The sequence below is a fragment of the Melopsittacus undulatus genome, chromosome 3 (assembly GCF_012275295.1).
Source record: "Melopsittacus undulatus isolate bMelUnd1 chromosome 3, bMelUnd1.mat.Z, whole genome shotgun sequence".
In the NCBI taxonomy this organism is placed as follows: Eukaryota; Metazoa; Chordata; class Aves; order Psittaciformes; family Psittaculidae; genus Melopsittacus; species Melopsittacus undulatus.
The window spans coordinates 59,155,820-59,175,862 of NC_047529.1; the positions used below are offsets into that span (position 1 = coordinate 59,155,820).

General features: G+C 40.0%; 1 protein-coding gene across 1 annotated transcript in view; it reads right to left on the bottom strand.

Moving 5' to 3' along the window:
- Positions 1-462: 462 nt before the first annotated feature.
- Positions 463-20,043, bottom strand: part of PDSS2 (decaprenyl diphosphate synthase subunit 2) — a 118,513-nt gene continuing 98,932 nt past the window's right edge. The window contains exons 5-8 of the mRNA XM_031054085.2: positions 18,566-18,739; positions 16,992-17,123; positions 12,627-12,662; positions 463-2,636 (exon numbers count right to left, since the gene is read on the bottom strand). Of these exons, the coding sequence (XP_030909945.2) occupies positions 2,478-2,636; positions 12,627-12,662; positions 16,992-17,123; positions 18,566-18,739 (501 nt within the window). The 3' untranslated portion in view covers positions 463-2,477. The remainder of the gene's footprint in view (positions 2,637-12,626; positions 12,663-16,991; positions 17,124-18,565; positions 18,740-20,043) is intronic.

Here is a 20,043-nt window from a genome sequence, read left to right on the forward strand (position 1 = left end):
ACTTTCAGCAGTCCCTTCCAGCCAACACTTCTGTTCCTGCAAGTACCTCATTTCCCAAACAACCTTCTTATACAGTGTTATCACAACTGCAGAACTGGAAACGCTCCGCTAGCAGTTAAATAACTTTCTATCACAGAACTATGAAACAGCCATTCCAGCCACTGCAGATGTGCTCTTTGCAGTAGATGAATTCAGCAGCTGGAACCTTGTCTTGTATTTTGTGCACCTGCAGAATGGTCCAGCAATACACCACCTGGGATGAGTTTGGAGCAGCAGTTAGAAGGTATGTCTGGTTGAGGAGGTGGATAACTGAAGTAAATGGTGCAAATACCTTCATCAGCTGTCCCTCAAACCACAGGCCTCCCTTTCCCCAACCTCCTTGTGGATTTTTTTTAATTAAGTTGAAGAATAGTTTAAGAGCAATTTGAACATTCTGGTGATAAAAATACAAAATAAAAGCCATTAATTTTTGCTGATTTCCCTTTATTAATACAAAGTACAAATAAAAAATTGTACTTTCATGAAAAAATAAACCAGGTGTACAGTTTTGCAGCAGGTTTGATATTTATTTCACACAGCTGAGGTGAGATGGCTCAGAATATCTCCAGCAGACCCAAACTTCTTGCAGGCCTAAATCATTAGGAACCAATCACAGAGGTAAGACAAAGAGATGATGTATGGCTCCTACTATATGTAAAAAGCAGAGCCAAAAAAAGCTGAAATAGGACCCTGGGTGAATTTGGGTATTTCTTTCAAGCACATGATTTATGTTAGCAGAACTTCTGGGAACATCACAAGTGAAAATGAACAGTGGTTAGCTAAGGCTGGTGGTGACTGCTGCTGCCTGGGCTAATCCACACTGCTCACCTTCTGCCTCCAGCCATCCTGCTGCAGCAACAGAAGTGTCAGAGTCTCAGGAAATGTCAGGGCAGGCATGACAAAGAAAGTGCAAGCAAGAAGGGGCCTGGTGTCAAAGCCATTTTCCAGAACAAAGTGAGACCCGAGTTCTGGATGCTGCTCCTAACCACAGATTGTGCCTCACGGTTGCTTATTATACATACAATTATTATGGTTTAATATAGGCATATATTACAGAGAGTATTATGTACACTATATGCAGGGTGGATTTTCAGTGTATTTTTAGAGGACAGAGTTTTTATTTATATTTTGCATTTGGTGGAATGCAACACGCTGGTCTATGACAAACAAGCTGTGTGACAGGGGAAGGAGTGCAGGGGGAGAAGGAGGGAGGGGAGAATTTAACAGAAATAACTCCACTTAGTGTTTGAGTGAGGGATGTAATGAAATCTGTTTGCTGTGCTAGCTGTCTCCAGATCGGGCTGTAATTACACCACAGAAGGAAGAAAGGTAGCTGAGTCTCAATCTAGATCATTTATGTAAACTCAGCCTTCTTGTCAACGGCGCTCTCAGATTGCATGCATGCAAACCACAAAAATCATTTCCTATGAACAAAACAGAGACGGTCTCAAATTGCAGGCTTCTGATACACCTTATACGCTGCCTGTAATTGGGCTTCAAAATTCAACACACTGAGGTTCAAAACTTCTCCAGTATTTTCTGCTTTATATTCCGTGTGGTGAAAGACTGTGCGCACAGAACATTCCTTCTTCCCTTCTGCCAAAGGCCGATGTCTAGCCTTACAAATTTAACATTTATTTGGCTTAAACGCAAGTGTCAAAAAACCTAGGAAATTCTTTTGTGCAAGACTGTGTTGAAACAAGCTGCTGGATCTGAGGGAGGGATATTCCCTCCCCCAGCAGAGCTGGAAAAACCCCTTTGACCCAGAGCAACATATCATATACGCACAGGATAAACCCCAGGCAATCAGTTCCTTTAACAGAGCCAAATTAATATTCGATTAAATATTTTAAAGCTCCTACTTACCATGCTTGACACATTTTCTCAGCAAGTTTCTCAAATACGGAAAGCATTAAGCACGGGGCAATTTTACATTTGAATACATAAAAACAGTGTGAGGCGACAGGACTGCGCGCAGGCAGACAGAGGATTTCCCCCGTTAACCCCCGAACTGCCCTTCCCAGGGCACTTGGTGAGTGGGTACGTTATGTCCCGGCTTCAGCAGCGAGCTGTCCCTGGGCAGGTTGGAGCAGGTTTCCTGTGACACCTGGATCTTCACGCCCCTCCATCCCTCCCTCTGGCAGGAAAACCACTGGCCTCCGCCCTGGCGCCGTCCCCGCCGGTGCCCAATCAATACCGACTTATTTCCTGTCCATTTGCTGAGGTCACGCAAACGGGACTCATTAATTATTTCTGCCGGTGCAGCCTCGAGTGTGCTTCTGGCACGAGAGCCGGCTCTGACCTTCTTGTATCTCCCCCCCCAGACTGTGTTGTTGGCGGCGGCAGCCGGCGCACCCCTCCGTTGGGGTGATGGGGTGACCGGCCGTGCGGGGTGCTCCTGCCGGCGGAGGGAGAGCAGCTCCTCCTGGAGCGGCGGGTCAGGGAAAGCGGGTCACGGCGTAGACGATGTTGGCCAAGGCGGCCCTGGCCTCGGAGGGAGGGAAGCCCTCCAGGGCCGCCAGCGCCCGGTTTCCGTGGAAGCGGCAGAGGTCCATGGCAGATGTCACACCTTTGCCGGCCTTGATCGCTGCCTGCAGCTGTCGGGAAACACAGGCACAACAGAGTGGGTTTCGGCAGGGCTGGCGTGCACAGTTATCTGTGAGAGCACGGGCCTTCCACTGCCCCTTCCCGAGGGAAAGGTGAGAACCAAAGCCAGCAAAGCTCTGAAACACTCCCAGCTGTTCTGTTCGGGCTCCCCACTACACCCCAACCATGGGTAATTTAAACTGCATCACCCATTACTGCACCACCGGAGAGATGCTGGGTCTCCAAAGTGCACACCATTAATAAAGAAATACATTTTCAAGTATCTGGGAAATTTCACACCCAAGCCACTGCCCCAGAGCTTTGTGCAGAACTGGCAGCCAAACTGCTTGCTTGCACTCTTTGTTTTCTGCATATTATGAACAGCCATTCCACCCCCTGGTTTGGAAACAGGCACAGGATGACACACATTGAACTCCTGTCCTTTGTAGTACAGGTTTCTATTTTTATACCATATGATTACATTTGGTACAGTGGACAAAAGCAAAATTTGTCAGTAAACTGGGACGTGTTAAAGGACCACACTGTGCTATAGCCATGCAAACTCAGTCTTCTCAAAATGGCTAGGGAATTTGACAATGGTTTGGTGATACACTGTATGAGAAAGGAAATATTTTCATGGAATAATAGACATTACATGGCAAGCTGCTGGAAAGATTCGGCACCTAAAACACCCAGGTAAATGACAGGTTAAATTTCCTATGAAACAACACAAACAAAAATGACAAACAGAACATGTTGCTTTTTCCCAATATCTCAGCTTAGGTGAAGCTGAAATAATAAATAATCACACTTATTAATTAAGGGGTTTTTATTTTTAATTATTATTTTTTCCTGAACAGCACCAGGAGACTGTCATGAAACCCTGTTACATTTTCTGCTCTAAAATACAGATATCCCAGAGCAGCTCCAGCCTGCTACCTCATACCAAGGCCTGGGAATCAAGGGCAGGTAGATCTTTGGGATTTAATTATCCCAAAAACATGACAGCATTTCATGATCTTTAATGTGCCCCACCTGGCTTTCATAGCTGCCTTTGCATCCCCGCTGTATTGGCTTTTAAAAGAAGGGGTTTTCTTGAACACAGGTATCTACAGTAATAATTATGCAGTTTTATAAATTATGTTTTCCTCCAATATACAGCCCAATGCCCTGATTAATTTACATCAGTATAACCTTATCCATCTAGTTTAAAATCATGTAAAAAAAAATCTAAGCTATGACCAATTTGTAAAAGTCATCCATTTTTTATAGATACTTGCATTCATACAGAATGACGTTTCTTATCCAAGTACAAACTGAAGTGGATTCATTATCTGTATTTAAAGATGAAATTAGCTGAAAGCATATTACAGCACTTGAGTGTTCAAGTCCCAGTTCATAAAAATTTTACTCTCCACTTCAGTGGAGAATCTTCCTTCACTGTGCTCTGGAAAGTAACTTGCCCATGGGCATAAATGCACTGCATAGCTTATTCAACATGTCTTCTAACGAATGGGAATCAGCCATTCACCACAGCTCCACAGCCAAGGTGGGGATAGGTGAGGTGAGGTACACTAGCAGTGTGAAAAGGTATATCTTTCCTCTTTCTTGAGGCACAAGTTTGTGAGACGATAGAACTCACACACCTTGAAGTACCCTCTGCTGATTCGTTAAAGCCCATTAAAAAAGGTTTAGCATACCCCATAATACTCATGTAAGTACACACTGAGATGTAAACAAGAAAGAAAATAGCCCCTAAAATATCTTCAAACTATTCTAAGGTCAGAGGAGCTTAGCTTAAGCATGTGTGTTCGCATATATGTACTTAAGACTTACTCATAACACCAGATCTGGAAGGGGAAGAATTCTAATGCAAGGACACAATCCATTTACACGCTTGTCATGTGTAGCCCTTGGACACACGCAGTGCCTTGAAGCCAAAACAATCACAAAGATCGTGTCAAACTATATGCAGAAGAATCACCCTACAAAAAAATCAGGCTAATCCGCTACTGCATGTTTTGAAGCAAAGTTCAAGGAACCTCAAAATGAAAAATACCTGCTCATGTGGCAAGCTCCTTCCCCAGCTTCTCAGTTAGAAAAATTAGCAATTATAGTCCATCAACAACTAATTCATTAATTAATAGTTCATAAAAACTTCCCTGTTTTCTCTTTCATTTGCAGAAGCAGCTGGTCAACTTAAATAAGTATACACTGAGGCAAAACAGCCTGGATTAACCAGACTGCATGCTTACTTCTGTCTCAGCTGGGGTTGCAAAAGGAAAGGTGGGGGGAAGACTACAAATTGGGCTTCTTGTAGTGGGATAATTATTGAAGGAATACAGGATATAATCCCATAGGAAACCAGGCTTCAGTAGCACTGCTACATGCAAAAAAACCCCCTAATTTAAGCTGTAAGATGTACTGTTAGTTGTATTACATCTACAATTTCCACAATCTCTTAATTTTTGAGCTTCAATGATTTTATGTAATGAACTTGACAAACTAAGTAGACAGAAAAAAAGAAAAAAATCAACGTATCCAGTTTGGATGTATTATTTTGTAATTTCATTTGGAGAGGAGCAGCTAATTTTTGAGGCAAATAAACAGAAAAGCAAAATGAGCTGCTTTTAGTTATTACTTTATAAACTTTAATTAAGCTCCCTCATTAATTTTTTTCTAAATAAAGGAATCTGCTTTTAGTCTCTACTTATACGGCACCATTTTGTGCTTCAAACATATTTCCACTTGTAGGAACAATTTAATCCATCATTAAAACACAACCTTCTTCAGATTTCATTCAGTCATTACAACTGAATACAAGTCAAAACACAGATTGCTTCAACACACGTTTCTCCAGTTGAACTCCTAGCTATGCTGGAAAACTGCGTTTTAACTTTTAAGCTTTTGTTCAGACTATTGGCACTAAAACCTTACTTCATTCTACAGGTGCCAAGAGTCTGAAAAAAAATCACCCACGGGTTTTGGTTATTTAAACTCAGCTTAAAGAATCGTCTTGCAACAGTACAGCAGACTTAAGGCTCAGATGAGAAGTGCCACCCCAACATACCAGCACTGTTCTCCTTCAGCACCCTCTGTTTTCCTCAATATATTCAGATATTGACCAGACTTGACAGGTTTACCTTGTACACATTAAGCTCAGAGCTCCAATTTGTATCTCTGAAGGTGGTTCTAGAAATCTAAGAAAAAGCAACAGCAATATCATTACTTTCATAGGCTGTGAAAAAAGATGCCTGGCTGAGTGCTGGGTCTTGCTCTGCCCAGCCTGTTCTACCTGCTCTAAGCTCAACCTCATCCACTTGACTTGCAATGAAATGATTTTCCTTTTTTCCTCCTTTGCTAGTCTTTGGCTGGAAAAAGGAATAGCTCTGATGAAGAGTTACAGAATGAGCAAAAGAAAATAGATATGGAAAGGAGGGAAGTGCTGAGGTTTCTAATTCTGAATGCTCTGAATACACACAGGAGGACAAACTGCTGAGTGAGAGATTGGGCTCTAGTTCTTCAGCCCCCTCCTTCCCTTCTCATCATTTCCTTCTTTTTAGTCATCTTATACTGGCAAACCAAGAGGGGAAAGGGACATTTTCTAAGCACTTCTACCTTTAAGGCTGCTTTCCACTATCCCCCTCTGCACGCACATGCTCTAGGCATATCCTGCAAATACATGGTAACAAGCCATTGATTGTTGCTTCAAGATAGCCCTTTGGAAATGAGACTGCTGACTGGAAAGGAATGTTTTTTATCAGCACCTTGGTTTCAAGCCTCCATTTCCCATCCTTCAGGAGATAACCATAAGCAGCAAGTAGTTGGAGTTGGGGCATTTTCCACTCAACTGTAACATTTGCTGGGCCAAGAACAGAACCAAAACCTGTGACAGCAGCTACTTCCTATGTAAAGGGGGATCTGGGTTCAAGACCTTCATCTCAGGGCTGCTTCCATCTCTCAAGTTAAAAGCTATGGATGGAATAAAAGTATTCAAGCAATGGCCATATAACTATATATAGTCCATTCGTGGTTCTGGCTGTACATGCGGGATCAGAGGGATGCTTATGGATGAGAACTTTACTTCCCTGTTCACAGAGTTCACCTTCTAAGTCCACTAAAAAAGCAAAGAGTATGCTTGTGTGCCACATCGCTCTGTTTATGAGCTAGGAAGATGTTAAAATGAGAAATTATTTCCTGCAGTGGAGCATTAAGTGAATAATAAAAAGAAAACCTGTGCTGTCTATGTCATACCATATAGGTCATACCATATATACAGTTGTAGTGAACTTGCATTCCTTGCACACCTACTTTGTGGCACTAATGTTTGCCGGGGTTTTATTAAGTATACATGGCAGATTCATAGGGGATTCTACATTTGGATTAACTACCTCGGTAGGATCTACATAGCTTTTAAATTTTATTGATTTGTTACAAATATACAAAGAGTAATAAAATGGTGATGGTGAATCTCAAAACCAACTGCTACTTTCACACAGGGTACTAAATGATCATCCAACAGCAGTTACTTCTAAGCAGACTTGACATTTAAGTAGATTTTAATCAATGATCAACAAGCCAAAAGGTCCACATCCTGTTCTTCTAATGGTTCAGCTACGCTCTTTTTCCTTCATAGTTAGTTATCTACACATGCTTTTTTTCCTCTTGAAGCAGTGTGTCCTTGTAGCAAAGATCATCAGCCACTTCTTGGGCTGATTAACAAGTGCATTCAGCAAGCAATTACTGCTTGTGGGACTACGTCTGGAGTTCTGTGCACAATTTTGGGCAGTGAAAGTAAAAGTGAAAGCGAATGACACTGCAGGAAACACAGACCCAAACACAGTATTTAAATTGACCTGTGGCCGGGTGAGTGAATAATGCCCAATTTGCAGTGTTCTGCACTGGCTTTTCTACATTTGTTTTCTGTTTTGTGGGAACATTATGCTCAATATGCACTAATGTTTTAGGCTGCTGAAATGCTACCTTGAGTTCCAACATGTTTCACAGCCAGTAGGTCAATTTTGTCAAATTCTTCCTTTGATCTGTAAGTACCTTCAGATGTCTCCGCATCCACTCTTACAGTTTTCATAGCTGGACAGAAGGTTATGTTCTTCCTTCTCAAAACGTGCTGGACAATCATTTCATTACATCACTTCATGATGTCAAATGATAATTACTTTTTTTCCTAAGTCTTTGTTGGCTATGATATGTATGATACGTACTATTTATCCAGTACTTTCTTACAATGTTTTTCTATACAAAAGGTAAAGAAATGCATCATAAACACCCTGCAGAAACTTCCATTAGCAGAGTAGGATTTATTTTTCTTACTCACCTAACAAACAGAAAAATTCCCTTTTATTTCAAACTCAAAACCACCCTACCCAGAAAAAGACCAAATCTGGAGAGTCACCCCCAACAGCTGAGGAAAGACGGCTGCTTACAGGGAGCACTGCTATGCCAGCTGTTACGCAGTTCTTGGGATACACATTGCCAAAAAATTAAAAGTCGTCCCAAGACAATGATTGATTGTACAGACCCTTTAATATTTAAGAAAAGACACCAACTGCTCCTCCTTATGTACTTCCATGTCTTTCACAGTGAACAAGGCCCACTGAGGCCCACTAGCTTTTAAGTCTAAACTGGTAGTTAGGTGATGACTTTTTATCAAAAAGCATGAATTTCTTTAATGACATTAAGGCAGAGAGTGATTGTTCATTGTCATCTTAGTATACACAAACAATTCACTTGGTACTTATATTAAAAGATGTGATGATTTGCTTTAATGAAATAAAAGATGTGTGGGATTCTCACCCCCAAAAAAGCTATGGAAAATACTCATTAAAAGCAAAGATGCAGCTGATTTTTGGTACTGGATGTCCACCTTGATAATGTAGATGTGGTTAATTCCAACAAAGGAGAAAATTGCTGCTTCTGAATGGTTTTGGCTGCTTCGGTAATAACATAACACATCAATCCCCCTATATTCAGTAAATCTCTGACTATTCTCTTTGTTTGCTTGTTTTTAATATATGTGAAAAAAGGAACTCATGGCAGTGGTTGCTCCACAACAAATGAGTAAGTTTTCATGGAAAACCACCACAGGTCATAAGCACCCACAAAACAAAAAAAAAAAACAAAAACCTTTGGTTTTAACTCTTGTTGCATTTCAGCAGCAAAAGTCTTTGGCCTACAGTCCCATGACACATCTCATGATGATTCTCTGGAATTTAAACAAACATGGCTACTGCCATTTCAACCTGTAACTGTAAACCTGCTTTGCTGTCAGCACTGCAGCAGGATGAACGCACTGTCGTGGTCAATGCTGAGCTGGGAAAGGAGAGCCATGTGACTCTCGCTAACACACCTGGACGCCACTGTGTCACTGTTAGAGTTGCACGAGAGTAGGGTGTCACTGAGAAACCTCTTTGTTTCCAAATGTGACCCTTCCTCTTTTTCTCTTACCTATCAAATGGGAAGTGAAGACATTAGTGCCATGCAGTCCATGAACAGCTGGATCTACTGCTTCCTGACTCATGCTACTTCCAGTACAAAATGTACAAAAGCTGCTGTCATGCACAGTGTTTCAATATACAAAGCAAAGTATGTATCAGCGTACTATGCTTATGCACCATATTTCCCATGCCAGTTTGGGTGCAAGGCCTCTATAAGAGCCAGCAGAGCAAATGGACAGGGCTACCATAAAAATGAAGTTTTGCTATGTTCTCTTTTACTTGACTCAATGCATCCTTTCTGAATATTCATTTAGAAAACCAACAAATCCTTGCAGTAGCATATTCATTGGCTGCAAAACACAGGATTTCTTTCTTTATTTAGCCTTTTAATTATTCTAGAACCTTGGCCAGAAAATAAGCATTATTCCCAGCTTACTCATTTCTGCTACTACTTGTGCTTTTGTTACACTCATTTAACAAGTCTGTATAATGCCAACCACCATTAAGACCCTAACTTCAGTGGAGAGTTTTTAATCAATATTATAAAATAGTAACAATTAAATTGAGAATCTCAATTTATTGTTTTAGAATTACACAGCTTATCTTGCATGCAAAGTAGATGTAAAATGGATAAAAGCTTTTTGATTTTAAAAGTCTGAGGTTTTTGCCAAAATAACACAAACAAATGAGGGTGACAGGAAAGTTACTGTCTCTTTCAATGACATACATGAATTCTGTCCCTGCCATATACTGGTACTTTCTCTTTTGTTATTTGAGAAATACCACTAAAACAGAGCTGAAACTACTTTTTAATCCCTGGTAAAGGCTTTCAAACACCACAATGATGGATCAATGACTTGTGTGGATGTGGTGTGATTGGGAGGGGGATAGAGGGAGGAGGGAGGAGGAGGACAGGGAAGGAAGAGTGAAACATTCAGATATGAATGTAAGAAAAATATTTAGAATCACAGACCTTAAAATAAGCCTTTTCTGATACCAAAGTCCTTCTGATAAAAGGATTTGAGAAAAGCTGGGAGAAAAAAAAGTACTAAAAGATTTTTGCAGAACATAATGACCTTATTGACATGACAGTTTCAGACCTTAAGTTAATAGAAAGCATTTCACTTCTATATTTGTGTCAGAGCTCTCACTTAATTTACTAGTGCCATCTAGGTATCTTTTTGTCTGTGAAAAAACAGGGATACCATTTTAATATAATGTACATCAAAAGAACAATTCAAAATTCTGGAGCAGTCTCATAAGTGAACTAAAATAAGACCTTTGCCTTTTAAGGGGGCAAGTTAAATGGGTGGATCTCAATTTCTCAACTTTACCTTCGTTCATTACCGTAACTGAAAACCATAGCAAGTACATATTCTTAAGCAGGCTAAACAGCTAATGATCTCTGTATATGTGCATTTATGAATTTGACTAAAGGAACAACATTCTCATCTCAACTAAGTGGCATACTGAAGCTTGTAACAAAAATTTAAAAAACAAAAATAATACAAATTACAAAATTACAAATTATAAAAATAAACTCCCCTCCAAAAACAATACAAATTTTCAGAATTTCTACAGTGAGATTTGGTGACCTTTGCTTTTACAAAATGAAAGAGGAGATATCTTGAAGACTCAAAGAGAAACAAGCCCCCAAATTTGATTAGGAACATTAAAGTAATTCTAGCAACTGAACAGAAAGATGAGAGGGGCCCTTGATGCTGAGAAGAAAAGGCTAAGCAATGTGTGAAACACTGATTCTAGTGATGCAGAAATAAAGACATTATAGCAAAGGGCAAAAAAGAAATACTAGTTTGCACAGCACAATGTGGCTTCTAATTGGCTGTGTGCACGTACTGGTCAAGCTACTATGCCAGGGTGAGCTACAGGTTACTGGGTTCATTTAGCATGGATATAACTAATGATCACTTCTTTTAAACAAAGAAAGATAGAAAAGAGGGACTTAACATCAGATTTTTGAAAGTGATTTCTGCAAAAAACACAGTTGATTTTTTTTTTATTTTGATCTCACAAAAACTGTGGAGAATTTTTCACCATCATTACTAAACTCATATCATCTGTGCTTGTGTAAGAGATGATGAGCCAGAGCCAGTAACATCACATGCTTTATGGCTGAAGTCAGTTGCTCAAAATACAACTTAAAGGGCTGTTCCCCCTTCCTTTCCTTTTATTCAGGTGTCCAAGTTGCTCAAGCACAACATATTTTTTTTTAAATTTCATGGATGGATAAAAAATATGAAATAATTTCAGTCAAAATACAGAATATGCTAACAAATATTTAACCCGGTGAAGCAAATGTAGATGTTTCCTTCCCCCCTTCCCTTTTTCTCTTTTTAGTTATGGAAATGACTCTGGTTTGATCATAATTGTAGCAATTTAAAGGAGAAAACCCACTCTGGACATAAGAAAGTAAGTAGCTCATTTTAAACATTCACAGAAGTGTCTCAGACATATTTGAAGAAGAAATTTAGTGCTTTCACTGGTGATTTACAAAATCACAGTTCTATCAGTTTTCTTCTATTGCAGAAAAAAAATCAAGGCACAATGATTTTAAATAGCAAACTAAGGCTCACATCCTTTTTATATTCTAAGAGGAAGGAAGGACAGAGATCTTTTTTTTAATAATCCAAATTACATATTTTCTTAATAGAGTAATTACAAGAACAGTCTGACCTGTACCTGTGTGTTAGCCTTCCATGCTAGCAGCGACAGCTGTAACACTTCAGGCCTGGGTTCAAGAAGCAATGACCAATCATGCATGAGGTTTAATAATTAATATATTGATATATTATTTTCCACACTGATGCTGGAGATAACTGACTGGACCCTCATAATCTACTTAAGACTGCAAACAAGTCAGGCTTGTGGTCAGTGAGTCAGCTGGGGACACAGTGTCACCTGTGTCCGCCACAAGCATGCTGTGCTCCAGTATTTATACCAGGAATCTTCTGAGCCATCTACTGCAGCTCTCAAGAGCTTTATAGCTCCTTTTCCCAGTTACTATTAAGCTAATTAGTTCAGATCTGCCTTCACTATAGAGCAGTCCCAGTAGCAAATACAGTGGTGACTTAACTCAAAGTTATAATGGGAACTGGAAGAAACACATGTGATTATAAAACATGTGTATGTATATTTTTTAAGAGATGGCATGACATTAAGGTGAGATTAAGTAGCTGCACACTCTATCAATACATAGAGACTGCTGATGGGAGCTAACCCACAAATAATTGCAGCAAAAGAAGACAGCAAAATCCATCAGAAGCCTGGTTTCAAAACCAAGTTTAGGGAAGTAAATAGATAATGGAAAACATCATTATTACATAGCTACATTTGATAGTTACAGTACAGCCCACTACTACTGGCTTTTTAAAATCAAGAAACTGCACAAGCCATTTTCTCTGCCTCCGTATACACATGCACAAATTAGAAACTGACTTTAGAAACTGGCTCTCAACTGTCAAGAATATCTTTGAAATATTACAAAAAAGCTTTACAAATAATGAGATTTAAATGCAATTTACCAACCTTCTTGTAGTCCATTGTATTTCCTTTTCCCTGTGCCTTAAAGAGAAAGAGAGATTTTATGTTAAGACATTACATACTACTGACTAAAGGTGCAGGAATAAAGAATGCAATTAAAAGAGCTACTGCTTTAAACTGACTTTCTTTAGGAATCCACTACAGAAAAAAAGAACCCCAAAATACAACCAAACATGTTACCAGCTTATACAACATGGTTCTGTTTCAGATGAGAGCTACACATACCCAATACAATTTTTAGGTTTTTTATCAATTCAAAATGTTTTGGTCTTAAGAAATCTTGCTGTTTGCATTAATTAATCTCTCCCATGAGATTCCAAAATAAACTATATTTCTTATCAATACTAACAGGATTTATGATCTTAAAGAGTACTCTCCATATTTCCACAGTGATTTGCACACAGGGAACAGCCTAGAGCTGTCCAAAGGGGATGTCAGGACCATGTCAGTGCTATTAGACCTAGGTTAGAAGAAGTTTTGGTTTAGAATCATATTTAAGTATTAGCGTCACTCTTCACTTAGGTAGCAGATACACGCAACCTGTAACTTCTAATACATTCAGAAAGAAGTATGAACAAATTTTAAATTTCTTCTTGCCCAGATGCAGAAAAGTATGTGGTCCAGCTTCCTTAATTTTGTCGCAGGACGATGTAGAAGAGGAGATGTCTGTCTTTCTTAACCAGTGGCAAAGGTCTGCTAGATGCAGAGTATTCCTTCTTAACCAGCCTGAAGCCCTACCCTTAGATTACATCATTATCATTATCACCTCCATCAACTCCAGCTCTCCTCTTTTAAGGCGCATTGAGAAAAAAAGTCACCCATTTCTTTCCTCTAGCCTCCACAAGGGAAGACCACAAACCTCAGTTCTTCCGGAACACACCTCCTGAAAAGATGTAGATTAGGACCACTACTTCTCCATGTCCTCTGTGGGGACTTCAGAGAGCAGCCAAGGGCAGCAGTTGAGCTGGCATAAGGAGAAAAGCTGAGGCTTGCACTGAAGAGGAACACTATGTGGCAAGCACAGCACTGAAGAGATATTACTGAGATGGCACAAATTTGGAAAATAAATTAATTTTTGTAAGGGAGGAAGAACAGAGAAAAGAACCGATGAGAGACTGAGCAAGTGGAACAGAAAGGAAAACAGTAAACATCAAAACTGATTTCTCTGAAGGAGAAAGGGGGCTGATCCACAAAACCTCTTTAGTACTCTCTTTAAGCTTCTTAAGAGTCACCTTTTCTGAAATGCATATTAAAAAAACAGCCTGATAGCATTTGGGAATAGTAAAACCACTGCCAGTAACTGCTTCCTTATTTGTGTATTCTCATCTCCTTGATTTGCCAACTTTTATTCATACTGGTTGGATCTTACAGCTTCTTCAAAATATACCTAGCAAGTTATATTGTGTATCAGAAAACAAGACAGGTATGTTCTTTAACAAATGACTGCCTATATGCAGATTCACACCGCACTGGAGAATATGCCAACTTGTTAGAAGAAGGTGCTTTTTAGTCTTGGCAATACCGGGAAAGGTGTGTGACGTCTCCTCCATTTAATACACGTTAAAGCAGCAAGAAGTTCTTAACTGTGAGGGTGGTGAAGCACTGGAACAGGTTGCCCAAAGAAGTGATAAATACCATGTCCCTGGCAGTGTTCAAGGCCAGCTTGGATGGAGTCTTGGGCAACACAGTCTAGTGTGAGGCATCCCTGCCCATGGCATCGGGGTTGGAACTATATGATCTTAAGGTCCTTTCCAACCCAAACCATTCTGTGATTCCCTCAAGAATTTAAGTCAATGGTAGTTGTGCTTCTCTAAGCAGCAACCTTATCTGATCTGCTTCCTAAGCCTTCTTTATTACAACTGTACCTTTGCTTTCTTTCTTTTTATCCTATCAATAATTTGGCTTTTTTGACTGATCCCAGTCTCAGACACACAGACTTTTTTTCCTTTTACATCAGACTTCTGCATCTGGTTTAGCTTCCTCAAAGGTATTAAGCCTGCCCTGCAAAAGCTGTGCACTTTTACCAAATTTAGGTGACTTTCTAGGCTTCACCGCTTGGTTTGGCAGTTCAACCTCTGAATGTCAGGACTTGGGGCCCTCAAAGATTCCGCTTACCAATCATATTAGACACATGAACAGCCAATTCAAGTCAGCCTTCCTCCTGAACACCAAAGATCACCATGTGCCAGTAGTGAGGGACAGTAATACCATTACATTCATTATTAGTAAACAAGGTGGTGTGAAATCAACTCACCCTGCCAGAATCCAAAAGGGATCCCTGAATCCCCCATTAAATTACTCAGAATGCATCAGATAAGAAGATTGCAAGGCTTAACAATGCTTTCAGAGCAGGTTTTCAGGACATTTTCCAAGATTGACTTTTCTTTCTCAGATGCAGTGGTCCCTTTTACATGTCTCAAATCCTACACTTGAGAAATGCTGGACAAAACATTTGATAAATGCTTTTCTTCCAGCTCATTAGGCATTTTAGTTTTAAATTCACAAAAGTGGGGAATGTTGGTGGTGAAGCCAGTGAGAACAAGAGAGACTTGGGTCTTGATGGATCATCCATTCCTGTGTACACACACACATATATGTGTGTGTATGTATATATCCACATGTGCACACACACATACCTAGACATTATTTTTCCTCCTATGACAAGGCTTCTCTCTATACTTATCCCAAGCCCCTTTTAAGGGAGTCTCTAAATTTCATCCAGATCAGAATCTTACCTTCTCAAAGCACATATATCTAATGTTTATGCAAATTCCCACACCTGGATATCTGATGTGTTTTGCTCTTTCCAAATGAATAGACAAGGGAGCTAGAAGACAAGGTCTTCAGCTCAGCAGCAGAAAGGTGCAAAGTCTACCCTGGGAATAACCACTGTGTCCAGACCTCTGACAAGAGAGCTGTGGTGAGACAATCACAGAAATTCTGAGCCCTCTACAGAAGTTCAGGCATCCCTCATGAGCTCTCTGTAAACTGCTTTCATCTAAGATATGCATGACGGGCACTGAGTTCCAGCCACATGCTTTCACAGCCGTGTACCCCTGTGGAGGCTACTAGGCACAATGGGGCTCTCTTGAACTCCAAAAACTTCCTGTATGAGAAGGAAGCTGCTAAGGCAAAGTGCTGCTTTTAATCCATTGTACAAATGCTTAGATGGGAAAACAATTAAAGGAGAAAGCCAGATTACTTAGCAATAATTAAAGGTCTATAATGTGATTTCCATATGCCCTAGCTACTAAGAACAATTCTACCTGCCAGGGTCTGAGTCCATTGTGCATGCTTTGCTTATTTAAACTGTATAAATGACATTGCACAAGAGGGTGGTTTATGAGCATACCCTTATGAATACTACCAACATAAGAAAGTCTCTGATTTGAGTGCTTGGCCTACACTGAATGACACATAGTGAATGTGACTTCAGGGCTTGTAGTTAATGAAAGGTAATTTTCCTTTCTAAATCAACAAAAGCCAAGAAAGGCTTCTGGACAAGGTGTACCAAATGTACTCAGCTAAAGTAGTAGTCAATAAATACTTTTGCATAGTTTATGTCACTTCCCCACCCCCTTCAGAGAGGACTGCTTTACTGTTTCTATAATGCACATTTTTGGTACGAGAATTAACAAGCAGACAGACGGCACTCCTGGAGTCCTACAACCTCCTCTAGATTCTGCAGATGGGAAATTGTTTCAAAGCTTTTATACACTGTGTTGTAGTAATACCATTACTCTCCAACTGCAATCATCCAAATTCATTTACATTCCACCCACATAGGAGCCTTGTGTTGAGATTGCGGAATTCCAAAATTCCTCATCACACACTAGAAAGCCCTTAATTTCAAAATGACAAAAGGTTTGCTTCACTTCAAGATCTCACAAATATTTTGTAGTGGTCAGTAACCAAGTTCCCCAGATGCCCTCCTTCCTCCCCAGTCCAAAATACTGCCCCTAGGGCCAAGTTGGCAGAAGGAAATACGTGCCTACCTTTCAACCAACTGTAATGCAAACTTCTCTGCTTTAAGCTGTCAGTGAAAGTAACTTTAAGCTAAGACGTGGGCTTGCACAAGGAGTGCAGAGAACAGACATATATGCTCCATGCAAATGAATTCACTTGTTACACTGACACACAGAAGTCTGATGAAGCTCGACTTTCACATCCCCATACTTCCCCCTCTTAAAAACATGAAAGAGAGATGTGTTAAGTGTTGGAGAGCAGAGGTAACCTCTATGTTGTCTTGTTTGATGTTAATTTCTAAGTTTCTTCGCAGACTGAAAGTATAGACAGGAAGAGAGATACACACTCCAAAACTACGAAATTCTAAACAATGCTTTAATATACCTCTCTGATCTGTTTAATCCATGCCTCCCTCCCAAGGAATTCCTGATGGAGGACTGCAGGAGCAGAATTCAAACTGAAGGCAACAGTGTCAGCAGAACTTTCTTTAACAAATGGCTGGAGGTCTGAATGTAGCTGAAAGAGAAAAACATCCTCCTTCAGTTCCCAGGAACAGTCTACTACATACTCACCCACTCACCAAATGAAGGTCCATATCCTGATTCTATACCTACTCACCACTTTCTGCTTTGACACATGTACTTTGTTTGCACTTTTTCAAGTTTAGAGGAAGGATAAGAAGATGTTACAAGCATTGCAGTGGTGGGAAGTTATAAAGAGAAGCATGTAGAGAATCTGCAAAGAAACTTGTAAAGGACAGCTTGCAGAACTGGGCAAGTGATGGGGCGCAGCCCAGGAGTAGCAGGAAGCAGGAAAATTACAAAGAAAAGAATGATTCAGTCTTAGTGGAAATAATATTTTTATTATTATAATTATAATAATTATTATATTATTATAAGAATATTATATATTCTACTTTTCAGTAACCGAGGAAGTTGATGAAATGTGACCCTCCTTCTGACAAAGGAAAAGTTACACAGCTAGGAGTTTTCTCTGGAAACTATACAATCCTTTATACAAAACTATATGTCAATAGTGAATGTATTAATATTAAAGCATATACAAAATATGAAGACTATAGTCTACACAAGAAACAAGTTACTGGTAGAGTTGTATATAGTATTACCACAGTGGCACTTCTGTGGCAATAAAGCTGTGCTTTATGAAACCACTTCCTTCTCCTGGAGGAACTAGAAACTGTCTGAACTCAGCTGAATCTCTCAGCCTCTCAAGCTATATCTATACTTGCAAGTAGGAACAGATGTTTAGGGCCAAATAAAGAGTGTCAAGGATCCAAACTTCACACTGTGTGTGTTTTCCTTTGGACTAACTGTAGCTGTGGACGGAAAGACTTGTAACGGAGGTCAGAGGCTTCCTCTGGGAAACTGTACTGCTGCTGAGGTGTAGTCTGCTCTTGTCTGTATCTGGTGACCTCCCTGTTCATCCTCCAGCTACCCCCTCTGGAAGTTACTTCCACTGAAGATCATTCAGCAGGGAATGTATGCAAGCCCTTCAGGCACTGCAAACCAACCCTCAGCTCGTGTGCTGCTGCAGGCAGTTGAACCTCTTAGTAAGAATCTCTGCATGGTGGCAGCTGAGAACAAACACATGCTTCCTTCCACAACTCCTGTTACTGAGACAGTGGCTTTAGGAAGAATGTAGGAACAGAGAAAGTAAAGTTATAAGTGGCTACAGAAAGATGCAGTGAGGGATGTTAATAGAGCTTAAATGAAATAAACTACATTGCCAGGGGTGTGATTTTGCCAGTTCATAAGCACTGTTCATACCAGCAACTTCTGCAAACATTTCACCTGTCAGCAGTCAAATCTCTCAATGTCACTGACCTGCTATTGGAAGTCTACATACAGCATAGTGGCAGTATACAACAGACCTCAAAATTAACACATCTTACAAGTCTTTCTATACTTAAGATCCCAGAACAAAAGGAAAAGGAGTACCTTATGACTCATAGACATGTGTTTTCCATACTGAAATGCCATGTCCTGAATCTCAGCGCTGTGCTTTGCTAGCTCCATTGCAGCCTGGCAGCTCTTTGCCAGCAAGGCACTATGTGACAGGAAAACCTGCTCCTTCCACGTGGATATGCAGATATCATCTGTAAGACAGTTCTCCTGAAAATGAAACAAAGGCTAACATGAAAACACCAGAACTGCAGCTTTGTCAGGTCACACAAGTTAGCAGTGTGGCACAGGATAGCATGAATTACAGTGAGTAACAAAACTCTGGGTGCCATGGTGCCAGAGAAAGAAGGGTATCTTTTGAGGATGAGTAGAGAAAAGTATCAGAATAAATATACTGGCAGCTTCAACAAACATTTCCGTTTTCTGCTGAAAAATAACAATGCAAAATACATGGAGCTGTCAACAGATCCAACACAGATCTTTTTCTTAATGACTATCATTACACTGAACATTATCAATGACTATATTCCTCATGAGGGACTGGGAAGAAAAACAAAACGGAAAAAAAGACAACTCCTCTCCCCTAAATCCAGCCCCAACCCAGAGTACATCTGGGCTTCAGCTCCTTGCCAGTTACCAAGAACCAACAAACCCTAATAAAATTTAGAAGTTCCTACAATATCTCCTTTTCAGTCAAGAAAAAAAAAAAGGATAATTCCAAAAGGTATTAAAAATCCTTGTAGAACTGCATTGGAAAAAATGAAGGGCTGTGATGGAGGATATGTACCACTTCTATTGCTGTATTAAGGATGAGGAATGACTGAAAGCATATAAAAAAGAAAAAAACCAAGCAGCTGTTATTTAGAAATGTCAGGTATTAACTTCCCCAGGGGACTGACAGAGATCTCAGTGATGCCTGTAGTGAACTTCACCACCTTGACCGTAAGGTCAGAGATGCTCAACACTTCTCAAAATCCTTTGTATCCAAAATACTGATTTGGATTACATTCCAAAAAGTGTTTTAATAAACACAAACCCCGTTCCTTCCCCCCAAACCCAAATTCAACTGCAGCTCCTTTGGCTCACATGGTGTTAATAATGGCACTATTTTACAAAGGGATCTTCAAAGCTAGACATGACTTGTAAACTTTCTCACATTCGCATGTTATTGTCACACCTTAAGGTACTCTCTAACGAGGGAAAAAAACAAAACTAGAAAAGACACAGTTGTTTTGCTTCAAAAAAGCTAAAACCAGTAATGAGAAGCTAAAGAAAAAAAAATCTCAAGCATATAAACATTAAATGTTTGCAGTTTCTCAGTTCAGCCAAATCCATAGCACACACTAAGCCAAAAGGTATTCTTTAAAAGAGTAATATAAAAGAGTCTTATATAACAAGCCTTTTCCCTCAAAGTGACGTCAATTAAATTACTCAGAAACGAGCAAGAAGCAATTCTGTGACCCTATAGTTTTCTAGCAAGGTATTATCTGTCATGAAATCGGTAACAAATGAAA